General features: G+C 39.9%; 1 protein-coding gene across 1 annotated transcript in view; it reads left to right on the forward strand.

Annotated features, from left to right (window-relative positions):
- Nucleotides 1-24,816, forward strand: part of KALRN (kalirin RhoGEF kinase) — a 532,592-nt gene that overhangs the window by 313,019 nt on the left and 194,757 nt on the right. The window contains exons 12-13 of the mRNA XM_075028813.1: nucleotides 11,456-11,625; nucleotides 17,649-17,823. Coding sequence (XP_074884914.1) covers nucleotides 11,456-11,625; nucleotides 17,649-17,823 — 345 coding nt within the window. The remainder of the gene's footprint in view (nucleotides 1-11,455; nucleotides 11,626-17,648; nucleotides 17,824-24,816) is intronic.

Consider the following 24,816-nt stretch of genomic DNA (forward strand, 5'->3'; position numbering starts at 1 on the left):
TGTACTATGCCCATCCAAACCCATCATCTAGGAGTGTCTTGGGGCAAGGAGAAAGCGGTTTGGCTGGCATGTTAACATGTTTAACACGTGAGGTATTTTGCATTACTCTAGAAGGCTTTATTAGTTACTTAATAATAACCATCATTATTCATTTAATCCATTCTTAAAACCATTTCTTAAACTATTAACAACTGTTTCTCTTATGTCCTTGGAAATGAATAAACAGTTCCCTTTAAGTTTTCTTGGCAATAATGCAGGACACTATAGCCTAGATGTATTTTTCATCTAAATTTTCCAAATTCTCATTATTTCTTGATATATTAATCTACTGAGACAGAACTGGTGAAAGGAAGAATTCAGTAGAAAGAATCAGTCTTACTGACATTGCTTTTATGGAAATATTCTAAATATCTTCCTGCAACAAACATGTTGCTTCTGACTGTCTTCCTAGCACAGACGAATTACATTTCTGATGTGGTAATTCCCAGGTGTGGATGAGTACATTGATTGTGAACTTCTCACTGCTTCACCTGTACTCTGCCCACCTCTTCATCCCCAGGTGTGACTGCTCAGATTCCCAGCACCTGAAAAACTTCTAACAGCTCCCATTTTTAAAAAGTGATCTTGTCAAAGAAATGTTTCCTTTTGTAATCTGCCTTGCTAGAATTTCTTCAGGACAATATATAGTGTTGAATTAGGGGGTCATTTAAATCCGGATATCCCATGAGCAATGAAAGTTAAGAGTGGCATTTTATACTACAGTAGACTCGAATCACTGCTCATTTCCTGTGAAAGCATTGTAAGAGGATTCCTTCTGCTAAACACTGACTTATACAGTTGAAGGAATATGAAAAAGACTGTCAATTAAGCATAACAATAATTTTGATTTTTTTTTTTTTAAAGTAGCCTTACTTAACAATACATGCAATAGGCTGAAATGATGACTTTCTGGTATGGTAAAAGCATTTTAGAGGCTTAAATTTAGAGCAGTCCCCTAAGTGATTGTTAGTGTCCTAACTCAGGAGTAATGTAGTGGTCCTATGGCTATGTCTATAAAAGAGATGTTGTGTGTCCCACTGTCCTACAGTATTCATTATGCTCTCTTAGTTTATAGCCAATATTTTCATACTCTTTTAGGCTAAGGCATTCCTGATGGTGTGAGCAGAAACCTGGTACCTTGGGAATCAAATCCAATTATCTGTATGGCAGGGTAAAGTTATAAATTATTATCAGTGGGATAAATGAACTCAACAGACTTGTACCTGAATCATTTCTCTCAGGATTAAGTGCGATTGAATTCAGGTTCTTACTTCAGATCTGAACCAATTATTGGCAAGATTGTCAGATCTTGCAGTTTTATCACAAATCTCATGATAGCTGACGTCTTTCTGTGAGCTCTCAGCTGCTAGGATCAAATGATGATACAAGATTCTTGGCTGTCATTTCATTTAGTTTAAAAGGGAATAGTTTTTGAGCCTCCTGGAGAAGAGGTTGCAGATGTGATAAAATCACACCCTGAAGACTCAAGAACCTCAAGGCAAATAATAAAAACATCTTGTAATTCATTGTCTGAATCTTAATATTTTACATTGGTCTCACAGTTTTATACTTACGGTTCTGCAGTGTACTTTACAATTCCAAGTATAAAAATGTAGACCCAAAAGAACACTGTCACTATTTCCATATCATTAAAAACTTGTAAAATCCTCTTGCGTAATTAAATGATGACAGCATCTTGTAAATGTCTTTACTTTCCATACAGATTTTCTTCTCCATTTAGCAATCATAGTTTTGTTTTGCCTGGCTTAAAGTGGCAGGAAATACGCTGCCAGCAGTTTGTTATACAGCTTCAGTGCTGGGGTTTTAAACAACAGTATAGAAAAGCCTGGGAATTACTTTGGTCAATTAAGTGTTGAGGTGAGGCTACACATAGGTAGCTCTGTGTGATATCCACATGCAAGTACATTCTTGGCTTCATTGGCAGGATTTTAAGCTTTTAGGATTAATGTAGGTGTTTAAGAGCAAGTATATATACCTCAGTGTATTCTCTATATAACTGAAGTAAAGGTTTGTTGTGTTACTTGTTGTATTATTGGCTGATAATGCAGTTGCTAATTTAAAAACAAGGGGGAACTTGATCCATTTACAGTATATGGGTCTTACCTGAACAAAGCAGTTCTGCAATTGCTTCATAGCTCTTTGGGGCATGAAAAGCATGTTTTACCACTCTAGGTTTCTCATTTCTAAGTGGCTTTCAGATTACCACTTTTGTGTTGCATTGAGTCCAGCAAGACAGCAGCAAAAAGCAGGAGAGGCAGTAGTGAGGTTTCAGGTCATGTGCCCTGTGCTTTGTTGGCCCTTGGTAGGTCAGAAGAGCAATAGGACGAGGTACTCGGTGCTTGCAGTTCCATGGGGAGCCGGCCAGGTCTACCTGGCCCACAGAATGGGGGGGATGAGTATGCTCAGGAAATATTTAATGTTGAGAAAAATGAACTGCCAAACTCTTAACAGGTTCTTACTGAACATGTGCAAACTGGAACTTGGCAGAGGTCTTCTGAGTGACCAAATTTGGGCAAATTTTCACAGGGATGACATAATGTATATTCTTTACATCAAGGCTAAACTCTGCAAAATTTCAAACCCTTGCTTAAAAGCATGGAGGGTCTGGACCATCTCATGTGAGCAGAAATAAGACTCCTTTTCTAACACAGGCAAAGTAACTCCTTTTTCCCCTTCCTCTCATTCTGGACCTTTTGCCTAGAAATTCATCAAGTTCAGCCTTAGGCAGATACCTCATATGGAATGTTTCACTCTGAACAGCTTGTCTGATAAGGCCATGAGAAACTGAGAGCAAAGTCCTGGACCATTAAGTGTCAGGCAACTTCCTATATAGACCTAAATTATTTGTGGTCAGCAGGTCACCTTGGTCACCCCGTAGATACCAGTGGGGTTACTCAAGTGAGTAATGGGAGTAGGTTTACCCTGTCAGTTAGGAACAGTAACAGTGTTTTATTGCAGGCACTGCTAACTTAATTTTACTTGATAACCAAGACCTGTGAAATTAAATTCTCTCTGCTTCGGTTGAATATCGTGATTAGAAGATTATTTCAGTGTAGGTCACTAATTTTGACAGAGCTTGGCACTTAAGTTGTGGCAGAGTTGGTGGAAAGCAGGGAGCAGAAAGCTCATGGGGCTAAGGTCGGCTGCTGTTGACTCTCATCAGAAGAGTTGACAGAATCTATCAAAGTTAATCATGGAGCAAACATGACACTGGTTCTGGGACATAGTGTATAATCCTGTCATTCATTGTAAATTGACTCAGGATCCAAAGTTAATGTTACTGAACTTAATAATTTGTTGTTTGACTTTAACTGTTAATATTGACATTTCAGAGCAATTGCCCATTAGATAATAGAGACTTGTGATGAAGGGGATAGTCAGTTTAGCAGTTCCACTTGCTGGCAACCTGTAGAAGTCCTGAAAAGGTCTTGTTCCCGGAACATGTCTACCACAAAGTATCTGTCTTACACACTTACACACTACCCCTGTCCTGGACAGCACTTTTGTTCCTTTTCTCATATTATGGCCAGGTTTAAAAAGCAATGAAAGCATAAACCACTAAAATGACACAGACTGGCTCTCTGCTGATAAAATATTCAGTGATTGGCCATTTCACATCCTAGCACTTTTCAGGGTTAGAATGAAGCACCACGTGCCTTTTTCAAAAGCTAGAAATTTTGTTCCTTCAGTGGGATAAAATTAACAGCTGAGATACATACAAAGCAGGATACAAAATCAGTCTTTGACAATATCTGCCCCTCCTCTCACTGCAGGGCTGTGAAACATCAAACCTTAAATTTATGCCTCTTACAAGTATGAACACTGTTTTTGCTGGGAGCTGAATCAATGTAGTTGGGGGCGGGGGAGTATTACAAGTAGAGAAATCACAAGACAAGGGGATGAAAAACGCAAATGCTTTTATAACAGATTAAGTAAATGCTGGTTTGTTTTTTTTAAAAAAAGTGCTCAGTTCCTAAACATGATGATATTCCCATCAGAGGTGCATTTGCAGGCAGAGAGCAGAGGACATGAACTGCCAGAGCTGCACATGCAGGTAACGTGTGTGCAGTCCTTCACCTGGATGGCAGGTTCCTTGGAGAAGAGAGATACATTGCCAGTTTACAGTTTCATTCTGATAATTGGGGCTGTAGAGAGGGCTTTGCTGGTATAACAAGCATTATTTTTGTGTGAGCTATGTAAAAGTTCACTCTGAGTTATCAGCAATCAATTACCATGAAGCAGCAAAATAAGAGCAAATCCCTCTCCAACTCCAGAGCATAGACTGTGGCTTTGACCAAAATGCAAACATTCACCAGTCATTCATGTTGGTGGTTTCTTTGCAGAGTTAAATCTTGTCTGTAAAGCTACCAAATATCTGGGACTGAGGAACCAGGACAGCTGGGGTGGTGTGGGATGCCCCTCTTTCCTGTCCATTTGTTGTCTAGAAGCAAGGTTTTTTCATGAAGGATTAAGAAGCTGGGAATGAAGAGAGCTGTAGTATCCTGGCAGCACATCCCGCTCTTGAGCAGGGGAGTTTGAAGCACAGCCAGACCGCTAGTGAATAAAATTCTGCCATCTGTGATGGCAAAAAATTGTGAGACAGAATTAAGGTAATAAGAATTAAATGCTTGTAAATGCAGCCACATAAACCAAATGACAGGAAGTTGAACCTGCAGCAGAGCAAGGGCAGGTGCATGGAAGAGAAGTTCTTTCCATCATTCAGCCATGTGCTAGCCAAAGGATTCCTATAGACTGCATTTAACTTCACACTTCACTATCTGCATTTTTCAGGCCATTCACCAGCCTATTGACTGACTGCATGGCTTTGCTCAAATACCATCCTTGGCTTTTGAGGGCCCTTGCATGTGTTTCATGTGTTATGGAGACAAGTCTCCAGTCCGTATGCCTTGCTCCCCACATAACAGTGGTTCACGCTGCAGCTAGAAGGTTGTTTTATGAGCACAATTAAATAGGATGTGCCAACTCTTATAAGTCACCCTTTTATTAGTCATATTACAGCCCATTTTCCCATTTTCCTGAAGCTGAGGAAGATGAGCTTCTCCCAGTTCTACTGTGTGGGCTTGCAACTTTTACTGCCATGTACAAAGGCAGCAGAGTGGGCAGCCAGTGCCTGTGATAATTTGCGTACTGAGTAAATCTTCATCAAAGCCATACAGGGGTACTCCTGTAATTCACTTATCACTCAAAAGACACATTCTGCTATGCTTTAAGTACATGTACGCAACAGAGTCTACACCACTAGTTTAAAAATGGTTAGTGTCACTGTAGTGGTTCAAGCTGATGGATCCAGTAAGACTGGTTAGAGAAAGGTACCACAGTTTTTTTAATCCTTAGCAAGTTTCAGAATGATTCAGAATTGTCACAAGTGATTTATTTCTGAGATTCCTACGGTGTAGTGCACAAAGTTGCACAAAAGGCTCAAAGCAGCAGATCAGCGTAAGACTGCAAGTGATATGGCCAGTCACTAAAAAAGCACAGAGGGAAGAGGTAGCGCAACTCCCATTTGAGAAGTAATGAAAGGTTTAGAACCAGTGAACAATTTAGAGGAAAATGTAATGGCTCCTGCATTTAAGTAAATTGCTGAATTTGTAGTATGTATTTTACAGCTATGGAAAGCTCCTTCTGCACCAAATTGTACTGTGTTACATTGGTGTAAATTTGAGTAAATCTGCTGATGTAGGAAGAACTTCTCCAAGGCTGTTATCAATATGATCAAGTGCAGAATTTGATTTGCTTACTACAATTACTGAAGTTAACTACATCCAGATTTATAATTACAAATAACTTACATTAAATTAATACTAGAAGAGGAACATATTTTTGCAATTCATAATGGTAGCAGAAGAAGCACAGAACATGTACATCTGATTCTTCAATTATAAGCCAACTTTCTCTTCTAGAGGGAATAGTCCCTGAATTACATTTACATGACCTTGAGCTGGGAATCTACACACTCCCTGATGTAAGCGTAGCTACCCAAATCATGTTTCCCTTGAGAGGAGATTATTTTGTGCTATATCAATCTGGTCCATACAGGACTTGGAAAAAGCATCAGATGTTTAGGCATTGCAAATCCTTTTGCCATAGGCAAGGTTACTAATTAAAAAGCGTCAGCATACAGAAGCACCAGATGCAGTCCAACCAAGGATGAATGTCAAGAAATTGGCGAGGAAGAGGGAAAAAGCAAGGAAGAGGTTAGGAAGAGATCAGATTTTTTTTCACAGAATGTTCCCTTTTTTCCCCACTCGTTGCCTCTTCCCAACCAGTTTGGTGGTATCTGACAATGTTACTTCTTGCAGCAAGGTGTTTCATCAGCTGTATCTTACCATGGAAGTCACATATTGTGGCATTTCATATGTAGTGTCTGGTCTTACCCCACATTTTATTAGGTATGGTGTCATTGTGTGACACTTCACTGATGGCATGCGGTCACATTACAGCTCATCATTACATACATTGTTTTCTGTGTTTCTGTTGACATTTCTACGAGACCTTGAATATGACTTTGGAAAATGTTGTTGAAATATGTTTCCAATTTATAACAACCATCAGTTCTTTCAACTGAAATGGCACTGGATGCATTCTAAGCGTGAATAAATATCAGCTGATGAAGGTTAATTGTGCTGAAAAGTTTTATTATCTCCACCATGTTAGTGCGGCAAAATCAAGGTAGAAAAGGCAATTTCCTGAAGGGTGTGCAGTGAAGCCAGATTCACAACAGCACTTGAACAGGTGTTTAAACATAAGCACAGGCTGAGGTGCTGTAAATTAACCTGAACTTGGGGTCTATGTGACTTCCTAATGCATATTATGAAAAAGATAGATGTTACTGCTCAGAATAGGTTTGTATAAGCCTGGCATAGTAGCAGAGGAAAATAGGGTTGATGGACATCTCTCGCTGGAGCAATTCTGTTTGTGTTTGGGTTTTTTTTCTCAACCTGCCCTTGGTTCTCTGCACACTTATGTCACAACTCATGGAGTGGAAACAGTGCAAATCAGGTGGGAAAAGAGGGTCCCCATATTTCACTAAATTCTTCTTCATTCTGCTGTAGCCTTCCTTGCTGTGATGGATGTTCACTTTACTGAGTTGGCATGAGCATCCTTTTGGGGCCTGTACTGCAAGACATGACACTTCTCTGACATAGCAAAGGGGTAGAACATATACCCTGGAAAGTTGCTTGTTTCCATTAACATCCTTGTTTTGAACAACTAGCAAAAATGTTGTATGATGGTAATTGTCATGAATTGAACTGACTGGTTCTTTGCTTTTCACTGCTCCCATTAGTCAGTGTTTTTAAACTGGTTTTGAGTGGATTAAAACTCATCTCTAGCATTTGCAAAAAGCAGAGCATAGACACTGGGTGTTTAATAGTTATTCCAAACATGCAGGCAAGATTTTCTTAGCAATCTCTTTAGATTTTAGATTTTGTTTGAAGTGGTCCCTTGCTCTAAGTTAGAAGCATTAATTTCTAGGTAACAGGCACAGATGTCCTTCAAACCTCCAGTAAGTGGTCTCATTAAGTACTTGAGTAAAATGAAGGGTATTGCATCAGATGAAATAGCTGGGAATAAAGAGATATATTGTCTCTTGGATGGAGGGAAACTGCCTGTGTTCTATAGCCAAGGAAGACACAGAAGTTGTTACAATGCATGAGAGGTGCCAAATGTTCCCCCAAAAGAAGGGGAGGGGGGTCATTCTTTTATTCCACTGGTCTAGTAATCAGAAGAGAATTGTTTTTCTTGTCTAAAGCCATGGTTACCTTGATAAATAAAGCCTCAATTCTGGAGCCTCTATGGACCTTCAGCATGGACGTTTTAGGGTATTTGCCTTAGACTTCTGCGTAGCTGACAACTATGGCATTTTTAGACGTAGTTTGGATGAGTCAGATTTGTGGCTGGATCTCTCTCATGGACTTAATTCAGGTTTTACCACTAATGCATTAGTATTTCCATATCCAATTAATCATACCAAAGCATAGATCATCTTGAAGGAAGAACAAAAATTATTTTTTGTGTTATTTCTTCATTTTTTTCCAGGATTCTGTATCTTTGGTTTAGTACATGTTAAGTAATACAGTGCAGAGATTATCTCCTTTTCTGGACACACGCAGCACTGGCAAGCTTAGTAAAAGTCACCACAGCTGGATGTGAAAATATTGTGTTAGTATTTGCAATGCCTGCATGCATCTACAAATGGCTCCTGTACAGGATCAAGTGATACATTAGCAGTAGTTTGGAGTCTGTATGTGAATGGGACAGGTGCTCACAAATTTTGCTCATGCTAAGAATAAAAGAAGAAAGTCAGTTTCCGCAAATACGAGAGAAAAGTTGTCCTGTGTAATATGTCAAATTTAAATGAAAAATTGAAACAGTTCACTCAGTCTAAGCTAGCTAGCTGTTCAGAGTAGGTTGCAGCATGAATTAGGAAATGCACAAGTTACCTGGTGATAGGGGGTTTTAATAGTCAGGATTTTTTAAAATCAGTTGAATGGTTGCATTGGAATTAAACATCAAGCCCTATAGGGACTGATTTTCCTGAGCTGTGATTCTGACTCTGGTGTTGCAGTGACTTGGAGTTCATCTTTTCATTGCTGTGGCATTCACAAGTGGGGCTTGGTAGTAATTTATTTCAGGTGCTGTTAGCTGTAGCACATAACCTAGGTGGTTTTTGAATCAGGTTCCTGTTGTAAATTGTTCCTGAAAGATCGTCCTAATCTTATTAATAGTTACTGATTCTTTGTATTAGGATTTCCCAGGGATTGGTGGAGTCTAAAGGATTAAAGGCCTCTGAGTCAAGGATGACCTAGATTCTGATAGATTTTATTATGCAAATCCTTACAATCAGAGGTCATTAATGGAAACATCTGAAGCTAATATGAGATAATACATTTGAGTGCTCTCTGAAATTAATGAGCGTTTCGGTTCCAGGTACAGTACAGTTTAAGTATTTCGAAACTGCTTTGATTTAGAAGCGTTCTCAAAAAGTGACTTAGGATCTTAAGTGTCCAAATCCTTTCGGCTGCTGCTGAAAGTTGGGTTCTGGAGACACTTGAAAACAGGGTTTTCGTCTGAAGTCACAGTGAGGGATTGGAAACTTTCTCCTCTGCCCTTTCTAACATGATAATTTCAAGAGAACAGCAGATTCCTAACAATGAAGCAAGTTCTCAGTTTCACTTTCATTTTTGTAAAGGAAATTCCCTGAGCTTTTCTTGTTACCTTAAGTGAAAAAATGAAATATGACAACAGCAAGAAATTTAAAAACTACTGGCTTTCCCAACTTGAAACCGAAGGATGATTTATATGCATGGCCATTTTTCTCTTCTATATTTACAAAGTGCTCTATTACTTGAAGATCTGATAAGCAGAGAAAGTAATATTCCTGAACAACTTGGTCCTCGTCTGTTACAGTCCAGCTGTCCCTACTGTTTGAGTGGGTGCAGGAATCAGATCAAAACCAGGAAAAGTCTGAATGTAATTAGTATATAAAGGCATTAATGCATTTTCCTTTATGGTGGCTTCCCAAAGTTCAGCCTGTGGACCTCAGGCCACAAATGAAAAAGCTCTCTATTTGGTTCTTTAAATATGTTTTCATTCTTTCATTTATTTCACAAGCCTGACCACTTAATTATGTTTGTTTCTGTCATTAATAGTTGCCTTTTTATATCATGTCTTTCTCCTGAGAATGTGAAAATATGTAAATAACCTGAGCAAAGACATTCCATTTCAGGCCAGTAATAGTGTAGGCCATTATGATTATGCTATTTATGAATAAACAGAGGCGTTTACCCAAAATATTCAAAGCTGACTCTGAAAATCTGACTGAAAAGCTTTCAAATTAAGCATATGTTTTAAAACTTGTTTTTGAAAGCAAAGAGTCAAGCAAAGAGTCGGTAGCGGAGGTGGGGACATAGCACAGGGAGCTGGGCTCTCCCTTTTCTGATATCATGAACAGTGCTGGGATAGGTTCTGATTTTCATTTTGGTTTAGATCAGCATGATATCCTTGAAGTCAGTAGCATGCATATAATGTAACATTTGATGACTGGCCTTAGGTTTGGACCCTAATCGTGAGAAGCCTTGCCAGACGGCACTTAAGATGTCCCTCTCCTCCTCTCGTTTTACATGGACGTGCAGAATTCACAGTCTCAGAAGAAATCCTGTAGGATGGGGATCCAGCGTGCCTCATTTTGAACAGGAACATTTTCACCAGCTCTTTTGCCACCCCCACACAACGTCTGTTGTCTGCTTCATGTGTACCTCTAGGTCCCTTTGAGACAAACTTCTTTGCAGCTCCCTGGAATGGCAGGCAGAAGTGCAGCCCTGCTGCCACCAGCACCATGGCCTTAGACATTTCCCAGCGCCCCGGTGCAATGTGTCATTTCCCACTCCTGTACTTCTCTGTGACCTTGCAGAATATACCAGCAGAATGTGGGTTAATGGGGCAGGCATGGCACAGAAAATAGTCTCTCTGGTGGAGTCATTAGGATTTGCTGGCAGACTGCCAGCTCAGTTGGTGCAATTTTACACTCACTTTTCACAGCAAGCTTAAAGGGGAAACCTCTGTCTGCTTTAAGCCTTTACAGCCAACAAGAGGCTGCTGGGGCTTGCCTGCCACTGTCCAGATCTCTGATGAACAGCTGGCTGGAAATTCTCATCTAAGCACTTACTCAAATGATTTGTTGTTGTTGTTTTGAAATTGGTAGTCAAGACTATTTAAAATTAATGGATCTGCATGGGATTGGTGATATTGCTGTCTCCTATGTTTGGATTTTCCCAAAGTTAAAAAGCAGAGTTTGAGGTGCATTTTGAGGAGGGGGGTAAGTGGTGGAAACACACAGAAAACCCAAACCAAAAAAAAATCCAAACCAAACCCTCCACAAAACCTTCTGCCTGGGAAGGCATAGCTGAGCAGGCACAGCTAGACTTCAGGCAGTACCATACATACACACCAAAGATTTTAGGTCTGTTCTGCAACAGGCTTCAGCTGTGTCTGAAATTAATAGCAGCTGATAGCACACATCTCCTGAAAGGGTTAGGTTATCACAGCTGTAGGGCATTTTAATTTGTTATTTGTGTAAAGAGTTAATCAGAATAATACAATTACTTATTGTCATATAATAAACTGAAATGCACATTAGTTTTTGAAAAAAAAACCAAACCACAAACCCTGACATTATATTTATCTTACTTTGCTTGAAATGGAATTGCATCAACCAGAATCAATAACCAATATATCTTTTTGTTTTTAGCAACTTTCATTCAGTTTTCATGTGAAACATACAGCCCTAGTTAATACTTACTGATCTGGAATTAGAGAGCAAAAGGGTTAAATCTCAATCCCTCTCTGATTTATATTTCCCTCCCCTCCTTCCCAGCTGTGGACATGGATGGAAGATCTGCAGAAGGAGCTCTTAGAGGATGTCTGTGCTGACTCTGTGGATGCAGTTCAGGAGCTTATCAAGCAGTTTCAGCAGCAACAAACAGCCACCTTGGATGCTACCCTTAATGTTATTAAAGAAGGGGAAGATCTAATCCAACAGCTCAGGTAAGCATCCACCTGGAGGACAGGTGTTGAGAAATCTGATGAATGCTGTGGTTTAGGCGTGCATAAATAGGGAACTCTAAGTTAGGATTAATTGGGAGAGTTTATTAATCCTTTGCTTATTTATGATTCTTCAAAGTCTTTGAGTGTTTTATTGAAATTGCAAGGAGTGATTTGTGTGGACTGAGTAGAGTAATCTGTGGATCAGCATGGGTTCCTGTTTGACAGGGAGATTATTTATAGGCACAGTGAAGTGAATTGAAACAAATGTGTTTCAGGTGAATATTTTTAGTTGGTATTTATAGAAGATTGTTAAATGGCTGTGAGCTGAGGCCTCATGATTTATATGGTTACTCCTGATGTAGGAGAAGTGTATGCCTCAATAAAATATACATGTGTCTAACAACCTTCACTCTCATTTTGCATGCAGCACCCTTCTATTTATCTTTGTCTATGTGGGGTTTATTCATACTGTCAAAGAGGGTCTTATACTGCCAGTTCAACTTGCATTATGAATTAAAACAGCTCATTTTACCTGATTTAAAATACATGAAGAGACTGGCTCCAAGAAGTTGGGGTTTTTTGCTTTCTCAGTCTGTAAGCGTAGTAGAACGAATGTTTGCAGAGTAAGCTTACACAAAACTTGTAGTTGTGAGATCTCTCTCATTTGTTCTCATATACAGTGGTTTTCTGTGGCTTTAACTTTACTGACAGCACTGGAGTTTTCCTGCCTTTTAGTGATATTACTGAGCTCAAAACCAAGTCCAATACATTACTTATTCTTTAGATCTTTATATTGTTACAGATTGCCCTTATCTACATGTACATAGTGCGTACGTTCTGTATACATATATAAACATGCAGGTCTGCCAGGTCTTATGCATTTCACCAAAGACTGGCCCAGAGAGTTATGTCATCCTCCTCACCCCGAGCTTTCCTAATCTGATGCCTTCAGTTCTCACATGAGAAGTGCAGGAAACCATAAGCCACAATAGGAAGAGCCTAAAGTGCTCTAGAACAAAGTAGATAAGGAAGGGCCCTGGTGGAGCTTTGCCCTTAAGAGTCCCTGAGTCTTCTACAGCCATGTGCTGAGCTTTCCTCTATACTTTTTCCTATCACCCTGAATGCAGAGTCTTCTCCACTGGGTCAGAGAGGAAAAAAACCAAAGATATTTGAAAGGGCTTCTCTAGGTTTTGTCATTCAGCCCTAGGCAGCCTCTGTAAATTCCTAGTCTTGTATGTGGCTTGCCTGCATCACAGGGGGAGAGCAAGGGACCTGAGCTGTAGTATTGCTTGCCAAGATCAGAGTTGGAAAGGAAGGATCAGGAGCAGACATAGCTAGGCTCCATCCATCCATTCATCTTTGCTGATGAGATAAATAGGAAGGAAACAGGCTGTGTTTGGTAAGTGAGCTGCCAGAAAGAGGGGGTTTTAGATAAGTATGTATGTACAGCCAGCCATAACAGGTCAGTCAAAGGTCTGCATGGCAATTTTCCTTTATGCAAAGAAACTTTTTGCAAAGTTTAGTGTATTTCTATGAGATCACAAAAATGGCAGTGAAATTCTGGACTAAATATTTTTTTGTTGTTCATCCCACCTATTGGCATAACATCATTTCAGCATGAACACCCATGGACAAGAGCCTGAAAGGACCCTGTATAAAACCATCAGGTGGAGTGTGGGGTGGTTTGTGGGGTTGCAGAAAGTGTCTGTATTGAAGGAGTCCTGGTGCTGCCTGTGGGACTGGCCTAAAAGCTTTTTGCCTGCGCTTGAGTCAGTAGGAAAGTGGCATGTGGGGTTAGAGAGTGGCCAGGGCAATTTTTGGAGCTGAGAAGTCAGTGGAGCATCAGTATGAATAGCAGTTATTGGAGAAAGGCTGGTGTAGTGTCTGGAAGGTCATGCAGGGGAAGAGGTGAACTAAGAGGTGGCGTGTGGGACTTCAGCTTTTTTTTAATGTAAACTTAGTCAATTCTTAGTTTCAGTCTTTGAAAGGTAAGGGTGGCCTCAGGTTTGAGACTTTTTTTGGAACTGGTGTCATGCCTAAACATTTGTCAGATGCCAAGACAGGTTTTGTGGCAGCTGTATTTAACAAAGAAATGTTGTTTTGGGGTCTGGCTTGTATTCTGGGCAGTGAGCAAGGTGGAACAGGGTGAACATGTTTGTGCAAAGTGATCCCCTGCTTCTGATAAAGTTAAGACCAAACACAGAACAGTTGTCTGAAGGATAGAAGCCCTGAATGCACACAAAGATTTGCAGACCAGACCTGTCAAGACGATCTCTGATTCAAGTGTTGGTTTTGAGCACTCTGACTAACTGCAAAGCCTGTAATGCAATCTTTCAAAAAGTGAAGCAGAACTGTGTAAGAAAAACATGAAACCACTTCTGTGTGTGCCCATTTTAGAATTCGTGCCCATTTGTGCCAGCTTTTGTGGCTGCTGGCGGAAGTAAAGAACACACAGATAAAGGAAAGGAGAAAAAATGAGAATTGCTGCAATCTTTTCTTAACACAGCATTGCATTTCTCAGTGTGGATCGCCTTGTACCTACTGTGAAGAATAGCTGAAGATTGCAAATGCTACAACAATGAAGAGAATGAAATACACTGCTCTTATCAAGCATGTCATAGCACAGGTTAAAACCAATAAAATTAATGGGGCTTTGAAAAATTTTACGTTTCTTGTCCTTATCTCTGAGAGAACAGATATTGGTTTAGAGAAGATCATTTCGTGTAACAGCACTCTGTGTCTCCGCCTGATAGCTTCGGAAAAGCTCAGCTGCCTGAACTAGTTAAATACAATGCCTGTGACTGCTCTTCACAGAAGGTCTTCAGGGCCTTCAGTGACTCTGCATCAGGAGATCATACCTATCAGGAATGAAACAGACCTGTCTAGCAACACTGTACATGTCATTGGTAGCATTGGAAACACTGTTTTCACTCTTCCTTATCAGTGTTTTACTGAGGTGATCATTGTTCTCAGCAGTCAACATGAAGCAAATCTTCCGAACTGCATTTCTAGGAGTACTGCTGGGGGCAATATTTCTGCACATCTGTGAAAGGCAAAACAATGACTTGCTCCAGCGAGATGTGAAAGAACAGGAATGTTAGGGGCAAAAAAAAGACAGTGAAAAGTTACATATCTTGCCTTCTTTACAGTAGTTTAGCATATGAGCTTTTGGTAATGGGTATGTTTCACTAAGCTTTCTCTCAGTTGAAGCACAGAAAGTGGTTTCAGGAGCACAGCGTTCATGCTGAACAAACTCAACAGCAATGGACTAAGCCCAATTTTATGCTCCCCAAAGTTTATTTTGTATTTTTTCCCAATAATTTCCCTGCATTTTATAACTCTAACTTGTAACCTTTCAAGGACTAGTAAGGATCTTTTATCAATTCTTTCCCAGAATTTCTCATCACCAGACAGAGCAAGAAATCTTGTGGTGGGAGCATCCAATCTCAGAAATTTCTTTCTGAAATCAGACTATGTAGGGATTGTCAAGGCCTTGTCTGAGGAAACTCTGAAAAAATACCAGATTATTACACTTAGATTTTTGTATTGCATCAGCCACTGAAATGCAAGTATGGCTTGATTTGAAGAGTGAAATGTTTAATGAGAAAGAATTTCTAAAACCAAGTGTGTCTTTAGATCCCGTGAGAGATTATTCAACACCAGTCTTGAATAATTCATTGCGTCATTTAGATAATATATGAATAGTAATAATCCTGCATTTGAATGAAGACATATTTCATGTCCTTTTATAGAAGACAGGTGCTGACTGAAGGAAACAGAACTTGATTGAATGTGGCCTCAGCTTCAGATGTAGTTTCAAAAGCTCGCCTTGTTATCTTCATTCATCCTTCCTCTGTACAGCTCTAATGTGGAGGTGGAGAGAGACCTTGTGGACACCAACAAGGTGAAAACACAAGACTGACAGAGTGGGGCAGAAACCATATCACCCGGAGAGAGTATTATTGGCGTAATTTTCCCTTATAAGCAAGGGAAGTTGGTAGTGCTTGCTTCAGAATAATGCTGAGCATCTGAAGTTCCATGTATCAAACAAAGTATTTGAGGAAAAAGAGGTGAAGCACATCCAAAGAGCAAACTACTATGCAGTTAATAGTATTTTGTATTTTTAATTTTATTCTTAGGCTTCAGATGTTCAGGCAAATGCTTCTTCTGTTCCTACAAGACACATAATAAAACCAGAATAATGTGTGTTTTGCTGCCTTAGAACCTCAAAGGTGTGTTTTAAACTTACCTTTTTGTCAGTGTGTAGTTTCAATTTAAGGCACCTTACTGTTTGTCAGTGTGTAGTTTCAATTTAAGGCATCTGCAAAAGGTTATACTTTTTTTTTCCTCAATTATGCTCACTGACAGTGTTCAATTAACATTTAAGTTGACTGTACGTTGTTTTGATCTGACCCTACGTGATGGTAATTTGCAAAGAGCAAAGCGCAAGCATTTCAGTCAAGTTCTGTAGAAAACTATGAATGCTTTGCTAGATGTTTATGGAGGGAAAATTGAACCCAGAAAATGGAAATAAAACCCTAAAAATAGGGAACACGCTAGCACTCTTCCACAGTGGGGAGACTCTGCAGGCACCTCTACTCAGCAGCCCAGGATAGCCAGTCAGAAGAATGACTCCCAGCTGCATTTGGTCCCTGTGGGACAGTGCGGTGACCTGGCAGCATTAGCTGACATTTTGCTTGTCTTCCAATGTTGTCGGCTGGTTTGCTGCACACGTGGGAGTTTGTTGTTGCACCAATAGTCCAGTATATTTCCTTTGGGTTTGTAATTGTGTGTCCCCCCACCTTCTCCAAGGCAGAACTGGAGATTGATGGGAAATAATGACGGTAAGACCTCATGGCTTACCCACTTCATCCTGTTACCCTACCAGTGCACAGGTCTTTCCAACAGTGTATTTGATAGGGTTTTCAGTTGGCTTGGTTTAAGTATACCAAATAATGCAGCTGTTATCACATGCCTTTGAGCAGAATGGATGGAGACAACCATTGCATCTAAATCTTGTTTTAGCTGAAGTACCAAAGCCAGGATTAAATTATGGCTTCAGATTTTCCTTTCTGGTTCTTGTTAAAGTTGGGGGACCTTTTGTGGCGCATTGGAGACTAAATTTCAGCTGTCTGTAAATGTCTTAAATGTCTGCGAAGGCTCTTTATCCATAAAACACTCACCGAAAAAATTTACTGAAGATATAATAGACTGTAGTTGAGCCCATTAATATATGTGAGAGCACAAATAGAAAAGAAACTGTCAGGATTGTCCTATGTCCATGCTAAGACTTCTTTCAGGTACAGCAAACTTGCCCTTGATCCTAGCCTACCAGTTAAAAGGGCTAGCTCCCTTCTGCTGCCTGTATATGGAAGGTGTAGATGCAGCAGTATTCAACCTGTCACAGGCATGTCTCATTTCACTTACCCTAGTCAAAAGACAAGTCACAGTCTGTTTTACAGTGTTTGAAAGGTATTTTCCTTCAGTGGAGTTTTTTGCACTGTATTTTGCATCTATTGCTGTACTACATAATCCAGAGGAAATCAAGACATCCCTACCCCTTGGTCTCAAATGCTGGTAATTCTGATTCGATTAGTCTGTAAGTAATAAAGAAAATGCACAATATTAACTTGTAAAGGTCCAAGTGGCTACATAGCATCTCTGAGCTTGGTGTGAGTGTAGGCTGGAGCAGGTCACTCCGTAGGATTAAAGGGGATTGCCAGTCAGTCTCCTCAAGAGAGCCATTGAGATTGATGTGTCGTTCTCCTCCCCTTCTCTTCCCAAGTGTGTAAGGTCACAGTGTCATGACACAAGAAAGGATGATCCCCTTGTTCAAACTTTGTGCCAAGCTCAGGAGCTGCAGGATTTCAGCAAGCAGAAGAGATGAGTGTTGCATACACCTTACCTCAGCCCTTTGTGCTTCGGTTTGCTTCTCAGCAGCACGCAGAATCACAAATGTGTAGTTCTTGCTCTTTTGCCTGCCTTAAAGCTCAGCTTTAACCATGCTCTCTGCCTTGCTACAGGGACTCTGCTGTTTCCAACAATAAGACTCCACACAATAGCTCCATCAGCCACATTGAATCTGTCCTTCAGCAGCTCGACGAGGCCCAGGTACAGATGGAAGAGCTCTTCCATGAAAGGAAGATTAAGCTAGACATTTTCCTTCAGCTCCGGATTTTTGAACAGTACACCATTGAGGTAAGAGCTGGCTGCATGACCTGAGAAAGGTAGAGCTGTGGGAGAGGGAGTATAGGTAAACATACTCTGTTAGGATACACCTGGAGCTGTTTGATTGTGCTCAGCTCTCCAGTGAGGAAGAGAGAGAGTTACAACCAGGTTTTAAATTCAGCATGTTGAAGCTAAAAATATGCTTTAGGATATACTGCTAGAATGCACTGAAATAGATTTGTGTCTGTTTAACTGACTATGCTGAGTCTGCCTGCTTTGCAGAGAAGCTTTATAAGGTGCCCCTGTTATAACTCTTTATTGACACTAGTCACTCAGGGATTTAGTTCTGTATCGCTTATTAGTGAGGTTTGTCTCTTTGAATATACACACAGATGCATACAAACAGATACATGCTTGGCTTTAAAGCACTGAGTGAAAAAACACGTTATGCATGAAAGGAAAGGCTATTTAAAAGATGGGCTTTCTAAGCATCGCAGTGGGTTTACTTAAAAAGGAAAGGAAAAAAAGGGGGGAAAGTTAAAGGCTATTTTTATGTCCTTGTGCAAAAAAGGTCTTTCAGTTCTGTTTTGTAGTTCTGTTTTGAAATCAGATAGATGCACTGGATGGGAAACTCATCAAAACATTAATAATTGAGGTATTCTTGGACAGAGAAACTTTAAAGAGACTCCAGCCAATCTCACTAATTACTTGCTGTAATTCTGATAGGACATGATGTGAAAAGAACAATATGTAAATTAACTTGTGCACAAAATTCATGAAAGCCATGTGTCAGCGCTTATGTCCCTTCTGGGGTATGTTCCTCCCACTGTATCCCACTGGTGCTTGTTCAGTTCATGGAGCACCTTTAAGTGTTTTATGATGGTATTCCTGAAGGTATTGTTTGTAAATCTGTAGTAATCTCAAGGTGGGTACTGGTATTTAATGGGAGCCTTAGAATGCTGTGTTATACTTTGTAAATATTTATTTTGAGACATGGCATAATGATTTATAGTGGAATAAAAGGCTGGAAACAGAGGGGTTTAGGTGTCTTGATCTATAATGGGATGCCAGAGATAGAAATCACTGAGGATTATCTGAGCTTTCCTGTTGTGACTGTATAGTTAGGTATTACACTGAAGTCAGTTCTACAGTGCTTGTTATTTATGTAAATTAGAATAGTTTCATTTTACTTGCCAGATATACAGAGCCCCCTTGATATTGAGAGACAGTATTCTTTGTGAGTATGTGTGTATAAGTATAAATGTATGCATTTCATGTCAGATAACATACTTTGCCTTAAGAATGCTACATAGTATCTCCTATATTTAAATAGAAGATATTTTGATACAATGGTGTGGCAAATGTTGAATAATTGAGACTTTTACTCTAAAGATATAAATGGGGTGTGAATGCATATACTTGTACATACCTATAAATGACACCTGTGTTTTCCAAAAATGAAGCAAAAAACCTGAAAAACAGTATGTGCTTCTGGAACACCCAAATGTGTCTGTGGGCAGTATGTGGTGAACCCATGTGAGTCATTCGTTAAGATCCCAGCCTGTTTCGCTGCAAATTCTAGGTCTGAATCTAGAATTATGATGATTTAAGTAAAGACCTAAAAAAAAAAATTTTAAAAAATCACTGTTTTCAAATTCTTTTTTTTTGTACATAGTCTTTCCATCAAAGATCTCAAAGGCTGTTACCACCATAGATTGCTTTACTGATGGGGCAACTGAGGCATCAGGAGATGATGTGACTTATCCTAGTCCCCTCCATATGTGGTGCCAGAGATGGGAATACTACGTGGACCCCTGTTTTGCTTCTGCATGAATCCTACTTCTTTGTATTCACATTTGGAGTGGCTGTGATACATTAAGATATTTAAAATTGGGAATGTGCTTCGTAGTCTTCTAAAATCAGATTAGCTAGAAAGGATTTTAAAGAAAATCACCACTTAGTTGTCACTGTAGATTTGCTATTTTTTATCGTAAGAACATCTGAATTCCCTCTGCAAGATTAATATTACAAGGATATCTGAGAACATGTTTCATAGGAAGTCTATGGGCAGATGATTTTATTTAGAAATCTCCCTCTTTCTGAAAAATATTTTTTATTTTAGAATAATTATGACATTTAATTTATAACTGAACACACAGTAAAAATATATCCAGGTCAGTATCTTAAATTTTATAAGTACATTTAGTGCTTACATGAGAAAAACTGTTTGATGGATAATAAAAAAGCAATTTGAAATAAAATATTAAATGACATATGTATGCTCTGCATTTCAAACAACAGCTGAATTGGCTCAAATTGACACAATAATGATCTTTAGAAAGTAGATTGCAGTCAGTTGCCTCAGCCATATAATAAGAATTCCACGTCAGTAGGAAACTGTTATCAAAATTAACAAAATTATCTCATGCCATTGTTGAGAAGCAAAAAGATTTTTTCATTGCCATAATTAAAAAGCATGTCATATTTCTGATGGTTGACTTTTCCAAGCTTTTAAGGGAAAAAGATGACGATATTTAAAACAGGAAATTAAGTATTTTTTCTACTAAAGACCAGTACCTTGAGCTATGACTGGGAATGTGTTTAGGTTTTAATTTTCCATAATAGCCTAGATCCTGCATAGATTAAGAAAATTGAAATAATGTGTACCAGTATGATTGTCAAATGAATTTCTCCTTTTCTAGTCTAGATAAGCCCCCTTCCATCTGCCCAAAGAACAGTACCATATTGAACACATCCCGAACAAACCCCTTCACACTGCTGCAGCCATGTTGATCTCTCTCCTTCCTGCACTCACACAAACGGTCTGTCGAAAGTGGGCCCTCCACCTCCCAAACTTGAACACCTTTGTCCTCTTTGCTGCTTCTGTCTTGTCAAGCATTGAGTTTCCCATTTTCCCCCCTCAGGTCTGTGTTCTCACCCTTGGTTCTCAGGTTTTTGTGCTCCAGTGAATCCCTTATGATGAGGACCGTTCCATGGGAACTCTGGTGAGAGAAAAAACTTGCATTTCTCTAGTGGAAGCCAGAGAGATGCAGCTGTGGGAGCCCACCTGCTTCCAACAGCTTTAGGGAAGGCTGCACATTACATCTCAGTCTCAGGGAATAGCTACATCTCATGTTGTCTCTTTCCATTCAGTTTTGGTACCAAACTTTTTTGAGTCTATTGATTTTTCCCTACTGCCCTCTCTCTCTCTCTCCTTTCTAATTAATAATGTAAACTGAAAGTGTTGGGAATTTTTCAAACTCACAAATGGCAATTGAGTGATTGGCCTTTAGTTTTATTTAGAAAGTGCCTGACTGTCATTTGTTCTTTGGAAACTTTCCTATTTTTACTGTTCTCCTCAGATATTGACGTCCATGACACAGATCACCCTTTCCTCTGGCACTCTTTCCTAAACTTGCTCTGTACCCATCTGCTTTGTAGCCCTCCTGGTTTTTGAGCTTTTCTATAATCTTCTCTTCTTGACAGAGGTTTGGAGTCTAGACAAACTTCAGAATTAATGATTACTGCACGAGCAACACTTACTTCCATCTATTTAAGCATCATTGGACCTTTTCTTGTACTTCAGTGAAATCTGCCAACTATTGTTGCATTTGTCTTCAGGAAAACTAATTTATGCAAAGAGAAGCCACCTGCCTATTTCTTTGGCAGGGCAGACCAGCTGCATTCATTTAGGACTTCTAAGGACTTCTAAGCCGCACTGGCAGCTTTTGTGTTGTACTTGAGTCAAGGCAGGTTTGGCAGATATGAATTTGGATACGAACCCACAGGCGCATAGCATGTGCTGCCTGTTCTTTCTTGCCTTAATCTCATTATATTGACTGATATTTACACTCTGGGTTCTTGGGGTAAATTATGAAATCCAAACTATGACAACACCTGGAAACAGACATAACAGAAACATGAGAGCGCCTAGCTATCCCTATGGGAGACTATTCTGCCTTAGGTTTTAAAACCATAAAATGACAACCCATTCTTTATTTAGCAAATGTGTCTAACTTTGATGCCTGATATGTTTTATTACTTTACCAAGTCATTGCGCATTTCAAGACAAGGTGGGATCATTAGGATTATATGGTTGGTCTTTCTATGAGATACAGACTTCAAGTGAGTTTGTGCAGCCAACCAAGTAACTCGGGAGATTAATGCAATATGTATGTGGTAGCTGATCCACTACAAGGAAATAGGGTGTAAGACTCAAGGGACAATAGCTGGCAGACATTAGCAGCAGTGCTGGCACCACACTGAGTGCATTATACATATGAAGCACAGCCTTATTGCAGAGTTACATCCTCAGTAAAATCTGTCAAGTATACTTTGTCCCTTGCTTCAGAAATTGTCATTTAAAGCCTTATTAACCATTATATGAACGAATGCTAATATACAGTAAAATGCTGAGTAAATGCATAAGAAATGAATGGTAAAATGTAGGGTTGCAATCCCTAACAAAATTCCTGCCATCCAGAGTTTTTCTGCATATTTTTTCATTTGTAGAGAGATGATCAAATTCACCTGTAGGCCTCTATAAAAGTCTGTGACTGAGAACAGGAATGATCTCAGCCAATACCTGTCTAGCAACAGTTGTTGGTTACCTCCAAAGAAACTTCCCTTTCCCATTCCCAGAGCTGCCCAGCTCCTTCCCTCGTGTGTGTTGTTTTGTTTCCTGCAATGCATATGGATCTCTGCAATGCTAGACAGAGTCTGTGCACTGTAGTCTTAGAGCAATGTGGTTCTTAGGCCAAGACGTAGTCTTGGAAAGGATTATGGAGGTTCCCACTGTACAATATAAATTTGATCTTGTATGCTGTTTGTTATCTTTCAAAAAGCCCCATGATCACTAATATCTTCACCTGCTGGATATCTAATTTTCCACCATTCAATCTCTTTGGCTCCATTTCACCTGCTAATTAAATTTTTCAGCCTTGATTTCACTTGCTGGCTCTTCCGGCTGTTTGCATCCATCCCTGAGCATGAGTTTAGAAGGGAATAGGAGCCAGCTTTCACAGTAGTTTACTTCACTGATTCACAACTCACTTTAGTTTCCTATTCCAGGTTTATAAAATTAGCAGAATCTTTCAAATGAATTAGCTGCCTGCATTGAAGGTACAAGATGTTTTACAGCCCCTCGCTGACTTATAGCTGACACTCAGATGTGAGCAAAGAAATAAGAGTTACAGAGATCTTGAGATAAATTTGTAAGGGAATGGTAAGAAAAAATTCAGCCTCTTCTGTTCATAAGCTGGAATCCTATAAAGTCTCATGCTTAGTGACCTTTCATTTTTCTTTTCCATATATACCTAGTTTCCAAACTGCACATCACTTAAAATTAAGGAAAGGCAAGTACTAAGCTGTTCTGGGCACCCTGTCTTTTGGAGCTGAATTCCATTCTTTTATCTTGATATTTTAGGGATTCAGGAGCCAAAAGCACTGGAGCAGAATCATCACTGTGACAGCCTTTTCACACTTCAGTGGCCCAGGTCCCCACTAAGCCAGTGTGGCATCTCTGTCATCAAAAAAATGGGTGACAGTATTGTCGTACTGCACAGTGTCAGCCCAAACTGAGGCCTGAGAAGGAGGAACAGTAAACTTTCTGCTTACATGATCTGTAGAAGTGACAGTTTCATTCACCCTTTCCTACCTACATCTCTTCTACCATATACCTTCAGTATTAGTCTGCCCATAGATCCACTTATACTGTCACATGCAGTCCTCTGCTCTTCCAGCCTGCTCTGAACACTGAAGCAGAGCCAAGTGCTGTTGCCCCTGGCATCCCTGGTGCCCAATCTCTAGTATGCCTTAGAGATCTGGTCTCCCCTACTCCATTATAACCCCTTTCTTTCTGCACTCACAGACACTCCCTCAGCATCTAGGAGTCAGAATTATCTTTTTTTTTTATTCCTTCCTGGATCATATCTGACCTCTCATCTCATCCATCCTCACTCTCTGTTCATCCCAGCTCTATGGCTGCCACCTTTTCTTCTCTTGAAATGAAGTAGATATTCCCTTTTCTTGATTCTGACCTCTGTACAGATCTGCCCTGTGCCTGTGTGACTGTTCTTCCTGTCCTGCCACATCCCCATGCTCTACCCACTCTTCTTGCCTTTGCTCCTCCTCCTACTTGCACCATCATTTCTCTTGCAACCTGCCTCCTACATTTGCTTGTTCTTCCCAAGCGTCTTTACTCTTTTTCAGATCCCTCTTGCGAGCCCACTCTCTTTGTGTTAATAGCTTCTGCGCCCAGGATAGAACTTTATTTCCCTCCTCCTCATATGCCCTTCCTCAGCCCATATTTCAAAATATCAGCTCCTATGTGATTCATTCGCCATATAACATTTATTTTCTTTTGCTTGATTCCTCATTTCCCCTCTCCACCTCCTTCAATTGGCAAACAAAATTTTCTGGTTGGCATTAAACACGATGACTTTAGGTGTCAAACACTGAATTAAGGCCAAGCAAGCAGCATTCTAGGCTCAGCAGTACCATTTTGCAGAAAAACTCAGCAGCAGCAGCAAGAAAAAGATACTTAGGATTTAGATATTAAATTATTGCAGATGTACAATTGCCTGCACATCAGCTGCTGCAGCTTGGGTAGGCTTTTTGGCCTAATTCACAAGCAGGCTGCAATGTAGGCATGAGATGGCTGGACTGCTACTGTTGTTATTATTACTGCTATTACTTTTCACCTGCATACCTCTTCTCTATACCTCTCCTCTTTCTCCAGGATTGAAGATGAACATGTCTCTTTCCCTTTGGTCATGTTATCTGCTGGTGTTGCAACATGGTAAATCCAGGAAGCAGCAAATGCAGCACTATTGCAGCAGTGGGATTTTCGGTATATTAGGTTGCTGCTTTAGGAGGTTTCCTGCCTAAAGAGTATGTGGTCTAGACTGTGGTCGCTGTGTCTGCATGAAAAACAGACCTGGCTGCCATAGTCTCTGTATCTATTATAGCCTTGTGATAGTAGCATGGAGCTCAGCACAAACCCAGTGTTTCCTCATGTGCTGA

This window comes from Buteo buteo, chromosome 5 (assembly GCF_964188355.1).
Source record: "Buteo buteo chromosome 5, bButBut1.hap1.1, whole genome shotgun sequence".
Classification (NCBI taxonomy): domain Eukaryota; kingdom Metazoa; phylum Chordata; class Aves; order Accipitriformes; family Accipitridae; genus Buteo; species Buteo buteo.